The following is a 20,165-nucleotide window of genomic DNA, read 5'->3' on the forward strand; positions in this document are numbered from 1 at the left end:
ATAATACAAATTATACTGATACTGCTTTGTTTCTGTAACTAAGTATTAAATTGGTTGCTAGTGACAAATAATTCAACAAATACTTATTTAGAACCTTTTATGTGTCAATATGCAATAAAATAGTACTTGTATAGCAAACATAGTAAATGCAGATTAAAAGTAGGCAGAAATCAGTGTAGACTGCACAAAGTAAATGAAGCTTGGACTGAATTTTAAGGACATCACTCTGTTATTGTTGTCTTTTAATCAGCGTTTTACAGAAAAGGTAGGACTCTGAAGAGTAACTACAAATATAGGAGGAAAGAATTAGGGAATGGATGTTACAGGAGCTTACCTTTTATTTTCAGATATCTAGAAGGTCATGTCGTTTTCAAGGTAAGGGGGAAAATATTTTACTTACCCAAGAAATTTTGTATTCGAAAGTTTTAAGATGGTGGAGATTTTAAACTACTCCACTAATAGTTTTGTTTTAACATTTTCTTATTGTTATTAAAAATTATATACCATAAAGCCTGGGCATAAAGTAAAGAGCACAGACTTTGGGATCAGGCCTGTATTAGAATCCAATTTTTATCTCTTCTTTGTAGCATGACCTTGAGCAACTTACCTAATCTTCTTGAGCTTCGGTTTTCTCATCTATAAAACAGGGATTTTAGTAACTATCTCATAGTATTATATTATGAATATTATGAAGTGATATATATAATCATTACGGTGCACATGCATATAGAAGGTGTGCAATAAATATCACTTTATTATTCTGAAGATTAAAATAATTGATACTTAACAGGAAAAACAACTAGCATATTTAAAAAAATAGAATGTGAGTATTTCTGAAAATGTTGTTAAGAACAAGTCTATAAATTAATTACTAACTTGCTCACTTTAGGAAGATGAAGGTAATAATTACAAAAGAAATGAAAACTTTCCCGTTTATATTTTGTACGTTCAGACTAATTTAGGAATACTCTTCTGATTCAGCTGATTTTTTTATTGAGCACTTACTATTTTTCCAACATATTTCTTTGGGGCATGCTGATGAAAAAGAAAATGAATATATTACTTTAAAATTCTGGCCTTTGAAGTGATTGATGTGATTAAAACCATTTTGTGTTTCATTTCACCTGTCTGTATGTTGTCTCTCTCACAAGATTGGAGCTTCTTTTAAGGGAGAAATGTTTCCATATCTTGGAATTGATGCAGTGTCTGCAAAAAGTAGTTTTTTTTTTTAAATAAATGTTTATAAGGTAAAACCAGGAATGAATGTTTCACTGGTCAGCTGTTACCAATTCAGACTTTTAGAAAGAAAACTGCAGCTAATTTTGTGAGGTTTAGTAAGTAATTTGTATACATTAGTGGTGATCACTTATTAAATGAGTGAAACATGAGATTGACAAGGTCAGTGAGCCAGTTTGTTCATAGACATTAACCTTGATGAATCCGAACCTTGTGTAATCAGAGCTAGAGTTCAAGTTTATCATGTCATTTGTCTTCCAAAGGTAGTGGAAGATATTTAGAATAGCTGTCATTCATAAGATTTTCTGTTAATCAGTATCCCATAAAGGTTAATTGGGGCTGAATAATTCTGATCTCAAATTGTATACATACACATACCTTTCCTTTGCCTAGTTTTTCAGACTGAAAGAGAAAAATAGAAAATAGGACACATAAAAATTCTATTTCCGTTCCTAATATAGCTCTGGGAGCATACTCACCCAACTCTTGGAACAAGGTTAGTTACTATATTATCTTCTGTTTGCGTCCTGTTTTTTACTCCTAGTATCAATTTGAAGTTTTATAACACTCTTAGACATAATCTGTGAGGATGTCTAAGAAAATATTTTAGGTGCTAATATGCATGTACTATTCCTGATAGACTTAATAGTTTATAACATTAATTTAGCTGATATAATCAGAAATTGTCAGCTAAGAATTTTAAAGCAATTTTATGTTTAAAATTCTAAGAAGCATAAATCTGATATAGAACTAACAGTTCTTAGTTTTGTTCTTTTAATTTAGAGCTTCTGTATTAGTAATATAATTTCTGAGCGAATTTATTATTGTTTAGTAATTGCTATACATTTGAGTGATAGACATCTGCTTCAAATTAGTTTGAATTCAGCTGTTTCTGTAAAGATATAGGAAAACCTTTAAAACAATGTCCCATTATCTATAAGAATATTATTTATTGACCCTTTTGCCTCTTGAATGCTTTTCTTTCCCCAATCTAATGATCCCTGGTCATTCATTCAACAGACATTTATTGATCATTACTGTGTGCCAGGCATACAATGGACACACAGGAGAGTAAGATCTCCTTCCCTGTCCTTAATACCAGTGTTGTACCGGAAAATGGAAACTATGACTTTGTATAAAAGGCCTTTGCGTAGCCCATGTATATTAATTGTTTAAGATCATATTCAAATGATTTGACATTAACCCTTGTTGATCGTGAGGATGTTTCTGGGCCTGGGACTTCGCTTTGGCGGGTTTAGTCTGTTGTTATCACTGTAATTTCCTGAAGAGGGTAGAATTGATTATGGTGGTAAATTTTCTTTTAAGTCATAGTTGATTATTATTCTAATAATCAGTAATTATTCTTAGACTACTAGTAAGCTTTTCAGTAGATGCCCACTGCCACTTTTTACATTCCAAATAGCTTTTCTGTATGCAGTTTTTATTCCTAATTAAAAACAAGTCAGTGCTTTGTGATATTTGAGTGTTTCATGAATTCAAAACTGAGCGGTGATAAGGAAATGGGAAGTATATATTTTGTAAAGCTAGTGATTAGATTTTTATAGGTAATGAATTTGTGGGGGCATTCAATGGTAAAACTTTATATAAAACAGGTACCAAAGGGACTTCACTGGCTGCCTAGAGGTTAAGACTCCGTGCTTCCACTGCACGGGGTGTGGGTTAGATATCTGGTCAGGGAACTAAGATCCCATATGCAGCGCAGTGTGGCCCAAAAAAAACCCCAAAAAACATAACGAAAAATGCTTTCTTGGAGCTTTTCATTTTAATAGATATTTATTCTGCACCATATTAGGTGCCCCAGGTACTCTGCTGGGGAATGGATATTCAGTGGTGAATAAAACACAAACCTTGCTGTGAAGTAACTGAATCTAAGAGTGATCTTTTCTTGCTTTTGTGTTAGGATAACTGTTACATCAAATAGCTTGGTGATGAAGAGTACTGGCTTTGGCATGCTGTGTGTGTACAAATGATAGTGGTGTCACTTACTGGTTGTCATCTCATTTAATTTATTCAAGTCCTCGGAACCTCAGTTTCCTTATCCATAAATTGAGAATATTAATACCTACCTCTTGGTTGTTGAGTATTAGACAATATAATTTCTATATGATATTTTAACAAGCCCAATAAAAATATGTAAAAGTCATACATAGCAAAGTAACTGACCTTTGCATATTTTTCCTATGAAAATGGCTATATTTTTTGAGAGATGGCAGTCTGAAGGATATATTTGTATTTTTCTTTGAAGGTAATGTTAAAGCACAAGAAATGTATGTAAGTCTTTTATTTCCCTTAGCCCCTCCTTACTGCCTTTCTAACATGGGTGAGCCCTAGCCCTTAGTCTCTAGAGCCTTTTATTCCTTTACTTTATGTGGGACTGTCAATAAGCATACCAATTGTGTTGCTTTCGTTTGTCTACTAGAGGGGAATCTGAAGTCACTTGCTCATTTTGTGTTGGCTGACAGGGTAGCCACCAGATAGGATTGGTACTCTGAGTTGGTTATCTGACCAGTAACCCAAAGATGCTAGTATCTTGTAGCTCATTAATAGTCCCTGAAGAGTTCAGTTTTTAAGTTCACTGTTTATTCGTCACCTATAATTCTAGAAATACCTATCATAGAGGAGTATCAAAATTCTAGGCATATTGTCATTTTTTAAAAGAGATAATATTCAGTATAACTGTTACATTTTTTCTTTATTTTATTTAGGAATTTTCCTAGGGAAATATGTCTTTAAAGGTGTCTCCCTAATTTCCTGTTGGTATTTTCATATGCCAAATGTCTGTGGATACCAAATTTATAATTCTGATTTGATTTTGGGGGTGGCTTTTTTCTAACTTTAACACTGTATTGCAGTAGCAGTATTCTGCTTAGTTTACTGGTCAGGTTGAGTGCTACAAGAAGCAAACGCCAAAATGGGATTCAATCTGTCTGACTGTGCGGAAGGAGAAAGAGAAAGTAGGATTGGGTAGGAAGGGGGTCAGACTGCAGCATGTTCCTAAGAAAGTTTCAGCCAGGCTGTTGGGGAGTCCTTGAGACAGTTGTCCTTTAGAAGAAGCCCTTATTTGGCAGGAATGGCTAGGTTTGTAGTACCCCTGCTGTGCTCAGACATTGGCTGGGAGTAGCCCAAGGGAGGTTTGACCTGGGGTGAACCCCCAGAGGATCCAAAAGTGTAGCATCTGGAGTTTGTGAGTCAGCTATGCTGTCTACAGTAGGTTCTACTGAAAGGAGATCTGAGCTAGGCAAGTCCATGAGCGCCACAGTTAAAAACACTAAGAACTATAGTGGTAGGTACACACATATTATTTCATTTAATCTTATCATTAAATGGTGTCATTCATGAGCAAATGGAGACATTGAGAAGTTAAATAACAGTTATCTTAGCTCAATAACTAGCAAGTGTTAGAACCAGAATTCTAACTTAGGCAGGCTTCTGACTGCAGAGTGTCCTAAGCATTTAAATACCTATACCATACTGAGTACATGCATACACTGTAAAAATTTTGCTAAATTTATTTTATGACATAACTATATTCTTTTTAGAAAGTTTCGTGAATCTAAAAATGTTTAATTACCTTTCACCATACTAGTTTTTAGAGATCGATTTGTTTTTATTAAAGTATATATATCCAGAACGGTGGCTTTACTGTTTGAATTTTGATGCATGTCTTCACTTGTCAAAAAAAAGTACATTATGCTAGTTATACTCCATCCCCTTTTCTCCCAATATATTGAAGTTGTACTACAGATCTCTAGCTACAATAAGCAATTCTCCAAGGATGAAGAAAGAAAATGTACATACACATAGGAATTTCTTTTCCAGAGCTAAAATTGACATTTTATAAATAATTTCCATGTTGCAAAGTTGAGACTAAGAAATCACAGCAATTCAGTGATATGCACTTGGCATGAGTCAGTTTTAGTTCTTAGTGCTTTTCATTGGAAATGGCATAAAAAGTAAGATTTCTTTGAATTTTTTATGCTGTGGGCTTACAAGAGACATAAGATGTTTTTCTCTTATAGATGCCTGGCAGTGCACGGCAGCAGAAGTAACGAACGGGTCACAAACCCCAGCAGTACTTCCCAGGTCACGTGCACCCTTAATTTTTAAAGAATCTAGAAACAACCTAAGCAGTTGATAACAGGTCATTTCTAGGTGATAAAGGGTATTTGATTTCCACACCTAGCATTTTTATAGTCATTTAGAGACTTATTTTTTATGGTGGTGGGTTTATATGTGTTTAAATATGTAACCTAACTGGTCACTGAATTGTAACTTTTTTCTTTTCTTGATGTTTGACATTGATTTTGAGGTCTGAATTTTTTTTTTTCAAGCTTTTTTTCTTCCAGCTCATTTTATATATAAACACTTCCCATAGTCATTGACTTCAATGTAAGGGCAGCTGGGAATGCCAAAGGCAGCTACTGTTAAACAGAAAAAGAGAGGGGGGTGGGGAGGGAGAGAAATTATGAATTACAGTATTTACTGCCAGAAGTGCTTGTGCATTTTTCTTTCAAACACCTTTGTATTAAATTAATTTTACAAGCTTTACTTAAAAATTAGTCTCCTTTGAGTGTAAAAATTGGGAACCATACATTGGTGCTTTAGAAATTTAGTCTAGTCTTTCAGTGACCTAGCAGTTGATATGAAAACATGAATTTAAAAATAAATAGCATATTGGATAAACTGTACTATACTCATGAAAGAAGCCAAAAAATTATGGATTAAACCGAATTTGAAAATAATTACAGTTTTGTGTCCTAAACCAGATTCGTTGCTAAAATGAAATGATAGGTCTTTGACCCTTGGGTGTGCTTGGAATAAATGTGGAACACAGTATTGTTTTTAAAACTATTTTGCTTTTATAAGCTAAGACAGATGTACAAAAAAGATGCAGTTTTTATTTTGTATTGGCAGCTTCCAAATATTTAGTATCTATTTCCAAGAGTTGCAATTAGTAAAGCAACCATGGTACTGAAATCTGCACATCCCACAAGCTAATTATATTTGCAAGGTCAGAGTGAATACATATTTTCAGAAAAATAAAGGGTTATATAAATATGTGTCTTCTACTTGGCTGTTATATCACAGTTTGTTGATCTGGGGTATAATGTGTACAATTCACAAATTTGTCTGATAACAGAAAGTGGTGTGTGATTGTGTTTATTTTACTAACCAGTATATTCACAGCAATCACTTCCAAATATCTCTCCAGTAAAGATGTGTTAATTACAAAACAGACAAGGTCTTCTATTATATTAAAGCTACTAACAAGAAGACAGCAGGAATCACACATGTAAATAGCATCATCAACCCCTATTTTAGTCCTCTGTTTTGATCTGTGAGTTGCGCATAGACCAAAGGTGCTATTAAAGACTGAGTGTATGAAATAGGCAGCATTATATGAACAAAATTTATTCAACAAGAAAACAGACCTTTAACATGAATTTAACAAGCCTGAGAAATTATAAACTATCATATGCTGCAGATTCATGCAGTGATAATAAACAAAAAAGGAAAGTAAGAGGTTTCCCTAAGCTAACCAAACTGCTAATGGTTTTGTTATAAGCTGTCTACTGTTGCAGTGACCTCTGAAAAGTCTCAAGGCACTTGTACCAGAAAAAATTAAATGGTCAGGCTGGTGAATAGAGATTCAATGTGGTGCGTAGGACTGCATCATGGAAAGGAAATATAAAAGTCTAGCTTCATATTTCTGAAAATATTCGTCATACTTTAGCTTGGAAGTTTTTGTTAGTACATATTAAGGAGGTAGTTTTTGTGCAAAGTTTTTTGGCTAAATTACTTTTTGGATTTATAGCCTTATAAGACATAAGCTGAACTGGTTTAATGTATATATACTTTAAAACAAACCATTTAGAAAATTCATGTAGCTCAAAAAAATGAATTTTTCCCCTGCCCCCCTCCCATACCTTAATTAATCCTTGGGGGTTCTTTGTTCAGTATATTGTATCTAAGATTTCTGTTCTCATCCATGGAGTGACCACTTTGCTGTCATTCTGTTGCATCATGCTGTAAATACATAAACATGGAGAAATGCCTTCAGCTTATACACACCTCCAAGTGCTCACCAAGGCTTTTTCTTGAATCTTACTGTGGCATAATTAACACCTTCTTCACCCATTGCTCATTAGTGCACTGGACATTAATGAGTCTATTTTGATAGGCTGCTCTAAAGGAGAAACCCACTTATTCTTACAGCACAAAAAGCAATTATAAAATTGTACAGAAATTAAAATGTAGACTATATTGCCATATTTATATTTTTATTGTGTACTAAATCTAATTTTGGTCTGCAGGTTGTTGAACATGTTAGTTTCCTTAAGACAGTTGCTATAGTGATGGCAGCAAATTCTTTTAATCTTAGTGTAAAGTGTTCATTTTCTATTGGCTTTCATATTGCTACTCAGAAATCGTCATTCTAAACATTTCATTTCGTATAGGCCATCATTTACTAGTTGAACAGTATATTAAATTCTTGGATTTTTCCTCTTAATTTTAAATAGAATTAAAATTTCTAAATTTCAGATTGTTTTTAATTGATCATGATATCTCTTTAGCTGGTATTTTCATTTCCCTTTTACGAAGTTTCACACCTGTTAATAATATTCCAGAGAAATATTACAGAGATTTTTTTTGTGTAAAATAGCTGGTCTCCTGTTCTAGTTTGAAAGCATTCATTATAAAAAAGATACTTTGTGATATATTGTGGAATTTTCATAGTTTTGTAGAAGTGTTCTTTTTCTACAAATGATACTGAAATCTTTAAATGGAATCCAAGTATTCTAAAAACAATTGGACCAAAATGATGCTTTGCTCTTAAATATTTACTGCTATTGGTTAGGGAAGCAATTCTTAATTTTGTATTTATTTAAGTTGTACATCTGTCTATCAAAATGGTCTCTTTTCCCTTCTTTAGCCTACATTTTATCTTATTTTTATGTGCTTTTTAGTAGAAAATTTTAGAAAATTTTACTTTTATATGTTTTTAAACAATTGTTTGAAATTATTTATGATAATATCTGATTAAAGCATGTTTGATAGTAGTACTTATTACTTTATGAAAATGTGATTAGAAAAAAATTTAAGTATAAGCAAGGGGTATAAACCTAGGCCATATTTATTTATACATAATTGTGAAAGTTAAGTCGATTATAGTTACTGTGTAAAAAGAAAAAAGTTTTCACAAAGTATTAAATCGTGCATGTTCTGGGGATACTTGGTTTTATCTTAAGGCAAGAGGAATCTTTGGGGAAATTCAAACTGTTAGAAATAAAAGCAAAATTCAAAGTTTTGGGGCGGGGGTGGGGATTGCCAGAGTAGATGGAGGCCCTTAGATTGAGTCACTTGTCATAGTGCTTTGGTGTAAGTTTGTATTCATTAGTACCGTTGGCCCTTCATGGCAGCTTTTTAGAAAGGGTGATTTTTCCTTTCTTTCTTTCTTTAAATCTTATTCTTTAGCATATAGCATTTAGTAATACTTATTACAGATTTTTCAGACTTGATTAGATTCCAGTTGGCTTATTTTGGAAATAAATTTTTTTTAATCCCTTAGTATCCTCAAACAATAATTATACAAATGAGAAACAGTCTAGTTGACAATAGCTTTTAAAACATTGATAAATCTCAGTTGTTTAGCACTTTTAAAGGCAAATCTAGAAATAACTTTATTACCCTGCTTTAAGATATTTTTATGTGAAGAATGTATTGAGTTTATTCTCTAGGTAATTGATTTACATTCCCTGAAAGAGGCATCTGTCTTAAGATCCCCGGTTCTTTACATAAAACTTAACAACATTTAAAAGCTTTAACAAGTTCTTTCAAATCCATGATAATGAACAGAGAAAAGCATTCAGATAGTATGTGATTCTTGTTAAATCTCTTAATATATGAGCTAAGAGATGATTTGTATCATGTAAGAATTTGAAGTGTTTCTCTACAGAAATTTTGAATACACCTAGGCAAAAAGAGGATACCTATTGCTATTTCTTTACTATGAACTTAGGGCTGTATCATTCTATACCATGTTCCTGGCTTAAAGCACGGATGACCTTGGTTTTCTTGTATTGTGCCTCGTATTCTTGACAGTGGCTTGGACATTTAAGGCCATCAGACAAGGTACAAAGTCTTTTATAGTCACAAGAAGTAAAAGGTATCTGACTAGAAGAGAATACGTGGAGCAAGTGCCTTGCTGGTTGTAATTTTGTTGTCATTTCAAGTACTGTGGTGGTATAATTGATGTGACAGGGCTGGGCTTTAGATGTGGTCCCTTAGCTTGTGCTCACTTTCAGTTTTAGTTTCTCTTTGTCATTCATTTTGATTAGGTAAAATTTAGGTGACAGACATATGCACACCAATGAAGGCTGTTTGGTGTAAGTTTAGTAATGACGTATTTCAATAATAAAGATGCAAAGTTAATATTTCCCTTTACTGCTTCATGAAAATTGCAATAATTGGTGTCACCTTACATTACAAGATAGAGGGTGGTGTGCTGATGGCGCAGTCAGCAGGAGGTTCTTTTTTATTAATATTATAATTAAATGATTTTCTGGAAATAGGCCAGAAACAGATGCAAGTTGATCATGCCTTGTCCAGTGTTGCTTGGCACCATCACTTGCTTTTTAAAAAAGAAATGACCTGACACCTTGTTTTTTTACAGGTTGTTATTGATGCCTTCAGATTGATCAATGCTAATATGATGGTCTTAGGACATGAACCAAGACAAACAACCTCAAATCTGGGTCACCTAAACAAGCCATCTATCCAGGTAATGCCTGTATTTGATAATGTGTTAAAACTGTTTTACATTTTAAATGCCTGTTATAAATGACCATTTTAAGATCCAATACTTAGCATATTAATTTGTTTTGCAATTTTTCTTGTGCTTTAAAAGGAGATTATGGAAATAGTGTTGCAAAAGTTAGATTTGCTCACATATGAGTCTGCTTTCAGTGAAGTCTTTAAACTTTCCTAACATAGTTTGAGGACACCCTTTTGGGGGGGCATAGTAGAGCCTTAATCTTGAGAGTACCTTACAGCTTTGCACGGTTAACACTGTAGTAAAGGACTGGTAGGGGTTTTAGGTGGAGTGCATTAGGTATCATGGTATGATTATTGATTTGGTTAGTAGACATTTCTTATAGTAGTAAATAATGGTAAATTGTTGTATACTTTAAGAGGTCCCCAGAAGCAGTTCCTAAATAGTACTTAAATATTTTTACCTTTTTCTTTTTTCTTTTTTTGGCTTAATCCCTACTTTTAAAACAAATCATACAAAACACAACTACATATTTCTTTTGATTAGAGTTTATATCTTGTTCTTTCTAGTGATGTCAACCACCATTATTACAGTTATTCAGACACTTAATATCCTCCTGAGTGATTAATGTTTTCTTTGTATCATCCACATGCTTCATTGTTTTTATACAGATCTTTATTGTCTGCAAAAATTATTTTAAATGTGTTTTTAAATGCACCATAACCTGTGTCTATATAGTTAATTGCTTCTCTGAAGATTAATTAAAAGGACAGAAATACCGTGTTTGGTTAAATAGAGCACATAGTACAGAGACATCATAGTAGCTATTGCTGCTCCCCTTCTGAAACCTTGCTCTGTCATATGATTGTCTTTGGGGAGTTGTGGCTTTGACAGTTAACCGTGGTTAAGCTTGGTTATACTTTGATAACTTTATACTTTTAGATGCTTACTTTTTCAGCAGTCACTCATCTGAAATCTTCATCAAAGTGCAAAAGTTTTTCAAAGGATTGAGGTGTGTTCCTTTTGAAAAAATTACTTAGAAGCCAGGGAAAACTGCAAAGTATAGTGAGTATGAAATAAGCTACTAGTGTTTTTGATTGGGTACAGACAAGCCCATGCTTGCATGTTCCAAGAGAATATATTATTGGACCTGTTTAGCCTGTGATAATGACCTTTCTTATAACCCCCATAGCATTATACTGCTTCATTATTTTTTTGCAAATATTATTTTTTTTGTTAAGTAGCATCTCACAGTCTAAGATCATTGTGATTACTGCATGGTGTGTTTCTGCCAGAAGTTTTTACTAATTGCAAGTCAACAGCCACCTGTTGCAGATTTCATCTTTTACATTTAAACACTGGTTTTTAACCTTAAAATTTGAGTTAATTAAATAATTAAAATCTGTTTCTTTCTACATCAGTCCGGTTTGTATTTTTACCTTATAGTCTGTAATTTAAGGTGAACCTTATGAAGCAGGTTCCAAACCCAAGTTAAAAGGACCTGTGTATATAACAGCTACAGCATCATTGTTTTCCATTTCATTTTAGTTTGTTTTGGCTTCCAGTTAAAATCTGTATATATATTTATTTCACAGTTTTTATAGCGCCCATCAGGAAGACATCTATCTGGGTGCTTTACAGTTTTGAGACAATTCCAATACTGAAACACTCAAATGGGATCAAGCCAAAAAGTGACAGAACAAAGGCACACCTTAAAACAATTTCTTAGTTTTCTAAGACAAGCTAGAATGAAAGCAACCCAGAAGAACTTGAAGTGAATGGTGATATTCATAATAGAATTTTAAGATGTGTTAGCAGAATCTTTACCTCAGGGATCAGAAGCCTTTCAGAAAGGCCATGCCTTTTATTTTGAAGGAAAGTTAGTTTGTATTTAGAGGAATCTTGTTCCTAAACCTGCTTATTACTGGTAGGAATAGGAACCTAACAGGTACCATCAGCACTCATGTGCGTGGTTACTAATGCTTTTCTAACACTGACTTTTTTACTATCATACTTAAAGTAGGGGGGGAATATTAGGGTTATACTGTAGACTACTATTTAATATATTGAGGAAAGTTCAAAATATGTTCAGAAAAAGATTATAAAATCACATATGCAAGTTCTCCTTTTTGAAAATATATATTTATTTTATAAACTGTGCCTATATATTTACAATATGATATTAGTATTGATTACCTGGGGGTTGTAGGATTATTGAATTTTTTTTCTTGTTTTTCCTTCTCCATATTTCTTAAACTTTCTACAATGAAACATATATTGCTTTTAGAAAATGTTATTTTTAAAGCACTAATAACAATGTTGAAGTATCTGCCACAAGACAAAGCTAATAGACAAAGTTTATGTGAACTTTCATGTTTTAAATGAGAAGTCATTAATAATCCTGATAGAGAGGGAAAAGTATAATACCTGTACTATAGACTTTTCTATTAATATATGTGACTTTGTATTATTTTGTACTTGGAACATTTGACTGTTATTGTCAAATGTATAGAATTGAGAGTTAGCAAGCATTTATTTTAGTAACTAAAAATGTGAAACTATTCCACTAAAAATTGTTCAACAACGTTTCAGATCCTTAAGGGCCACAGTGTATATGAAGATTGGTTGTCAACTGAATGGAAATTTAGTAACTGTTGATGCATAGATGCATTATACTAGGGTTATGAGCCTCTAAGTGTAGCCCTGAGTACAACTGCATTGTCTAACAGAGTTAAATTATTTGAAAAACATTGTTTTCGGTAGTTGTTAAACAGTTATAAAATAGTTGTACTAGAAGGAACCATTGTGATGATTTTGTAGGTGAGGAAAACTGAGGCCCAGCAGTTTGTGATTTGCCTAGGTTATCCACTGAGTTACTGTAGGAACTAGTACATAACCAGAGCTCCTCATTCTTTTATACTATATTTGGAAGTTTCATTAATTCCTTAATTTTGGCATAGATAATGTATATATACAGCTCAAAATTCAAAAGGTATGAAAAGGTATTTAGCAAAAATTCTTTTCTTCTTTTGCCATTTGTGACCCAGTTCTCCACCCTAAAGGGAACAAAGCCCATGTTTTGTTTCTTTTCAGAGCTATTATATTTATATAAAGAAAGATTCATTTTAAAGTATGATTTACTGGATGATATTTAGCACCACATTTTCAGTTTATCAATGTAAAATAAGGCAAACAGATATACCTTTAGATCTAAGTAAATATGCCTTTTTTAAGAGCATGAAACTTTTTTAACCTATCAAGAACCTATAAATAGGTTATTACATAGTTCATAAGCTGTGTACTTTATAATATGCCTGCTTTTCCACAGCAGTGAGTAAATGGAGTTATAACTTCTAACCTCTTGTCAGTAGTCTGGACAATGCCAATGAAGTATTATTTCACCGTAATGATTATTTGTGTGCTTTTCTTTGAATTTGTCATACCAACAAAATTATAAAGCTCTACTCTAAAGATTAGCTTAAAGAAACATAGAAATAACCTGGAAGTTAAGCAGTGGGATCTCAAAACTCTGCTTTGTCTAGTTCCTCCTCCAAACCACTCTTTGTCTAGAATAAATAGCACTTAGACTGATAGTACCAACCTAGGAAGAACTTCCTTCTTTGAAAGGTTGGCAGCCTTTGAGCAAAGAAAACAAGGGTCAGGATATCCAAGAAACCAATAAGCTAAGTCCTGTTAGTAATTCCAAAAAGTATTGTCCCAGAAACAGTGCTCTAAAAGGTGGCTAGCTTCCCAGGTCAGCCACTGAAATATTATTTAGCCCGCAATATAAACACTATAGAATAGAACCATGCTTTTTAACGGTGCTTCTATGAGAAACTGTTGCAGATTTCAAATAATTAATGAATGAGCTTCAGGACAATATCCTGTTTCAATGAAGAATTGCCTAAAATTTCCTAAATTCATCATATGTTTGTTAGGTGTAAATTTAAAAGTTAAGTATTGATGTTTTGAGAAATTTCCTGATTATGTAACTTCTTTGTCTGCCTGACATACTATGGCATTTGCTAGTATGTTATGTTTAATTTGCAATTTGACCCTGTCAAAAGGCTAGTCTCCCCCTTGGTAAAGCTAATCTTATATTTGGTGTATGCTGCCACAATTTGTAATTCAATGTCAACTAGAATGGGGAATTTGAGAGAATTTATTTTTCACTGAGCTAAATAAAAGAGCCTGTGCCTTTGGGTTTATATGGAAGGAGGACTGTACATGGCCAGTTTACCTATGATTTGGGATGAATGTACTTGGGGGCACACAACAAGTGAGTAAGTGAAATTGGAAAATGGCTTGAGGATATCATTTGATTTAAATTTATATTTGTTTTATTATTGTCCCTGCTAATCTTTTATGCTGCCTGTTAGTTGTACTACTTTCACCTAAATAATGTAATTGAAAATGAAGTAGGTGGTGCCTTCAAGTTCCAAACTGTATATTTCAGCAGTACAGTTAATCTCCAAAATGTGGACCTATCTGTGTGCCCATATGTCTGACTTCTGTGTCTCTTGGCCATACCTGTTATTAGCTTTATGGCCACTATGTAGAATTATATAGTTGGAGCACTGCATAAAGGTGCTTGGATGAGAGGGCAGTTGGCCCCTGAAATCTAGCCTAAACTTCGCTCTCCAGCCAGGCTGAGTTTGCTTGGAGCACTGGGCACCTTTTTCTAATTCTTCCACCCAGAGGATGCACTTCCTCATTTGCATAAAGGTGAGTACAGATTAAGGGAGGCACTGATTAGCTCCACTTTTTGAGCCACGCAGTACAGCGTATCCAGGCACTGAAATTTAATTCACTATTCCTGATTATTATTGAAATGAATAAGGATTTAATAGGTACTCCTAGCACTTTAATTTCATATAGCAACCATTTTATTATAGCAGATGTTAGGAATATAAGAATGGATTGTTATAGTATATACCTAAAATGGGTTAGTATTTGGTGGGGCGATTTTTGCTAGCAAAGTTTAAAAATAAGACTATGCTTTGTTTTCATTCTGATCCCTGAAGTACAAAGACTTAATTTAAGAATTTCCTAAGATACATTGTAGCATAATATGATAGAAAAAAACATGGGCTTTGGAGTCAGAAAAACTTGGGTTCAAATCCCAGCTTTGCCTTTTACTAGGTGTAAACTAGGACAAATTGAGATTTGTGTCTTATTTCCTCATCTGTCAAAATACAAATGGAACCAGCCTACCTTACTGGGTTGTTGTGAAGATTAGAAGACTTATTGTGTAAAGCAGGTGCAGGTGCTCATCAAATGTTTCCTTTCCACCCCTTCTTCTTCTACCTCAACACCTTAAGACTACATTGTAAAAATCCAGTTATTAGTGTGGTGGTTGTTTTAGTTAGCTTTATCTTTAGATTCCTGAGCGTTAACCCCAAAGCCCTTTTTGTTTTTGTACTTGAAGATATGTCCAAGGTGTATTTCTGTACTTTAATGTCTTAGAAGGCTGATAGAGGGGTCCACAGAAACTGTTCTGGACCTCATTTGAACCTATGTAGCTAGAGTTAGACATTTGAGCAGCTCTGAATGGATTCCAGCACATGCAGGATTATTGTTTCTTAATAAAGCCATGCCATTAGCTTCAGTCTTTATGATGATTTGACGGTTTGTCTTGGCGATCAAGTACAGTGGAAAAAATTCTGCTTAGTGAGATTGCCTGTCACTGGACCCAGTAAAAAACAAACTCCATTTCGTTAATTTGGAGACATATGCAGACACAGTTATTTTTAATATATTAGAACTGAATTAAGAAAAACGGAAACTCCAGATTAATGTTGTGGGTGAAGGAATAATTATATTATTATGGCTTTTTAGGCTTCTCTTTTGAAATAAGAAAGAGCCCCCTGTGTAGATAATCATAAAATCAGACTTAATAAATTATGTATTATTTATAAATTATGAATAATTAATTTATAGGTTAGATTATGATGAGGTCAAATCATATCTCTGACTCTGAGCAAGGCTACTAAAACTTGAATTTGTGCGACTCTATGTCATGTTTTAAAGAATGTGTGCCCTGTACCTCTAAATCTCACTTCTAAACTTGTAGCTGAGAAAAAAATAGTTTAATATTTATTTAGGATAAAAAGTTATTTTTAGAAGATGGTAAAGGTATTGTCTACAGGATATGTCAACAGTTTCAAACAGTTGTATTTATTTTATTAGATGAAAAATACTAACTTGTCCTTCTTCTAATCATTTGTCTATATAGGCATTAATTCATGGACTAAACAGACATTATTACTCCATTACTATTAACTATCGGAAAAATGAACTGGAACAGAAGGTAAGCTTAAATTTTTATCTTAGAGGTGGAAAAAAATCTATTTCAAACAATTTAAACTATTACCTGGTATATTTGAATTTAAATTGTTGACCTCTTTCATTGATGCTTTCAAATATTTATTCATTCCTGATGAATTGTAGCATAAAATAAAGGAATATTTTATTGGACAAATTGAGAGATACTTTACCTTATTGGTAGGCGCTAAAGCAGGAGAGGAAGTAGGAAACAAACATTCCAGTTTGGTTTTATGATAAACTATAAAAATCTTTTCTCTCAACTAATTCGAAATATTTAAGTCTGCCTATTGCTTTTTGAAATTACAATCTGAACTGCTTTTTTTCTTTATTATTACAATTAGTCATCCTCCAAATAAGCTTCTTGTATTTCTCTCTGAGAAAGACTTAAAAAAATTTGAAAGAACATGAGTACTATTGACAGCCCCTAAGTTTTGATTTCTACATGCACTCTGAAGTCCAAACATAAATAATCAGTAGTAAACAAGACCTTTCTTACTAGTTGAAAGTGTTCCCCACAAAGTTACCTTAGAAGGGATTCTAGTGCATATGGTGTATGGGAGGTGGAGTAAGAGGGCTCTCCATACTACTCCCTCTTTCCACCAGATCATCTCCATTTTCAGTCTTATTTATATATTGTGGGGAGAATGTGCTGTATAAGATTTTCTGAAGTCTGATAAACAATTGTTTTCAAAGTTCAGAGCCACCAGTAAACTCACTCAAAGGTCCTAGGTGCTTGAGCATGGTTTTGAGTGAGGGGCTGCAGGGGACCAGTTCTTCCTTGACCTGAGGGGAGACACAGAGCCATAAAGCTCTCTTCCATCTGCTTGCTTTCGTCCCAAAGTTCATATCAGCTGTGGTAGATTTAGTTGATATCTTGAAGTACATTTTCAACACTTATTTTAATTTTATGTAGAATAGGTACAGGCTGTGGGCTAAAGGGTACCACTCAGACATAAACTGAAAAATTCATTCAGATACATAAATACTTTATCAGTCTGACACCCAACTATTTGGAAATATCCATCTAATTACATCAAATTTTCTTTTTCTTTTTTTCCTTTTTTCCTTTATGGTACCCCATAAACTTAGCCACCATCCTTGGTATAAAAAACACACATATAAATACTTACATAAATTAATTAATATTATATTTATGTTCCTAGTATAGCTCAGTTCAGGTGCTTTCTTGATACCCAAAGCCCTGCCTTTACTCTTATCTCACCAACCTGTATACTTAACTCCAAGTGTTACCTGAGGGGCCCAATCCAATCTTTGTCCAGGCATGGTAGAATTATTCTGCTGCTCTGTGGGAACTTTCTTTGTTTGCTTTTGAAGTGTAGAAAAATCCAATTCTCAACACTTAATTATAGGTAGCTTTATAGCGTAGGTAGTTACAGCTGCACCAAAATTTCCCGAGGATGTATTTTCTAAAACACTGTCACTGGCGAAGATGGGAAGCAATCCAAGAAATTCGGGTTACATGTGCAGGAGTTTTCCAGTTTTTTTCCAAACTACTCTTGCCTCCATGGGCCCTAGGAGGGGCATGGAGGAATATGGATCTTTTGTGTCTTGAAAATTCTCATAGGTGATTTTGACATGCAGCTTATTCTCCAGCATAAGGAAAACTTCGTACCGCTTTTAGCTGCAAACCTCTAAACAAATAATTGTTCTCAACTAAACTCATACACTTGCGACTATGTCTTTAGATCCTCATAGCTTGTGGATCTCACTTAAAGTATACTGGTTCTCATAGCAAAAGAACAATAGTCATTCTGTAGGTACCATTTATTTTTCACATTGCATAATTTTATCAATCATTTAGAAAACTCTTCTTATTCAATGATTATCCTCAACTGAAGGACATTATTTATAGAGTAGGACTTTTAAGAAAAACTGTCTTAAGACTCTGAACTTGAAAACTTATGAACTTCGAAGAATATGTATTCAGAACTAGGAGTCTAGTTTGAGAAATAATGAACTAAGGTGTTTAGTTCCATGATCACTACTAATAGGGTCTGATCCCAGTTTGCTGATGTCATTGCAAAGTGGATGAATCTGTGATTTCCTTCCCAGTTTTATGACTTTTCGTTCTGGTATAAAGAAGTTTAAATTTTTTAAATTATAGATGGAATATTAGAATTTGAAGAAAACTTAAAGATTATCTAATACAAGCCTTCAATTCATAGATATGTAAACAGGGACTCAGAAAGATTGACAAAGTAATTCAGTAAATGGAGGCATTTACCTCCTTATCTTGGCATTTGAGAGCTGGGCTATATGAACTATTAGAAATCCTGTGTGTAACATAGTAGTTTCATTCACTCAACATATGCTTATTTAGTATTTGCTATGATTAGATTATGATCTAGATTCTAGAATCTAGACCTTGGTGATCTTGAAATAAACAGCAGAGTCCTTGCCTTGATTTCTCTTTAATGGGAGAGAAATGCACTAAACAAGAAAACAAAAATTTCAACTGTTTATAGTATTATAAAAATAATAAAGCAAGTTAAGGAAAGAAAGATGTTTAGATCGTAGGGGGTGGCTTTTTTATATAGTGGTGAGGAATGGCAGCTATCTCTAAGGAAGTGAGAAATGTAAGCCATACAAAGATAAGAAAAATAGCCTTTGAGGCAAAGGGACAGCAAATGCAAAGGCCATGAGTTGGAGTATTCCTTAGATTTTATTAATATAAATTTAGGAGGATACTTATTAGAGTTTATTTAAATTAATAAAATTAAACTTAAATTCATTAATTCCAAAAGTTGTTTGTAAAGTTGTTTCTCAAGACAAATAAAGGAAATTTCCTCAATACAGGAAAATAATTAATTTTTCTTTATATTTTTTAGATGTTGTTAAATTTGCATAAGAAGAGTTGGATGGAAGGTTTGACACTTCAGGACTACAGTGAACACTGTAAACACAATGAATCAGTGGTAAAAGAGATGTTGGAATTAGCCAAAAATTACAATAAGGTAAAACTTACTTTCAACATTTATTTCTTATAATCTTTGGAATATATATGATTAGATATCAGGCATTGTATAAATATAAATAGTTAAGAGTAGAGTGGCCTATTTTGTAGACCAGATAGTAAATATTTTAGGCTTTATAAGCCATCCAGTCTGTTGCAACTACTCAACTCTGCCGTTATAGTGTAAAAGTAGCCACAGACAATACGTAAAGGGATGAGTGAGGCTATGTCCTAGTAAAACATTATTTACTAAAACAGGCAGTTGGCTAGATTTGACCCGTGGCCTATAGTTTGCCAACCCCTGTTGTAAATAGCTTTACAGTTGAAATCTCTTCATTATTCAGAGGACTTTTTTTTGGAAGGGAAGGAGGAACAAGGAGATGTGAACAACAGCAACAGCATTTAATACTTGATAACATATAACTTATTTTATGAGCTTCTCTGTTTTTCATTTAATACGTATTTATTGAAAACCTGCTATGCGCCAGGTGCTGGGGATATGGTAAAAAATAAGACCTATCCTCATGGAATTTATTTTCTGGTAGGGGAAACAGAAAGTAAACAAATAAACACAACAGTAATTAGTGCTGTGAAGACAATAAACAGGATGATGTAAAGAGTAGCAAAGGGAGACCACTTCATATGAGGATGTAAAAAAAGTTACATTTTTCACAATCTCCTGAAAATATTTATTGTATGCTAAAGTATATGTGGCCATGATAACATTTTGTTCATAGATTTATGTTCTTTTACAGTTCTGAAATTAAGAGAATACTTGACCAAGACTAAAATGTATCTTCTGTATTATATCAATTTCCTAGCACTGCCATCACA

The 20,165-nt window shown here is 33.4% G+C and overlaps 1 protein-coding gene across 2 annotated transcripts in view; it reads left to right on the top strand.

Moving 5' to 3' along the window:
- The window catches only part of PSMD14 (proteasome 26S subunit, non-ATPase 14), a 98,042-nt gene that overhangs the window by 65,626 nt on the left and 12,251 nt on the right, over nucleotides 1-20,165 (top strand). For both annotated transcript variants that reach the window (XM_007183174.3, XM_007183175.3), the window contains 3 exons: nucleotides 9,932-10,039; nucleotides 16,266-16,340; nucleotides 19,207-19,332. In XM_007183174.3, coding sequence (XP_007183236.1) covers nucleotides 9,932-10,039; nucleotides 16,266-16,340; nucleotides 19,207-19,332 — 309 coding nt within the window. The remainder of the gene's footprint in view (nucleotides 1-9,931; nucleotides 10,040-16,265; nucleotides 16,341-19,206; nucleotides 19,333-20,165) is intronic.

The sequence above is a fragment of the Balaenoptera acutorostrata genome, chromosome 8, assembly GCF_949987535.1.
Source record: "Balaenoptera acutorostrata chromosome 8, mBalAcu1.1, whole genome shotgun sequence".
In the NCBI taxonomy this organism is placed as follows: Eukaryota; Metazoa; Chordata; class Mammalia; order Artiodactyla; family Balaenopteridae; genus Balaenoptera; species Balaenoptera acutorostrata.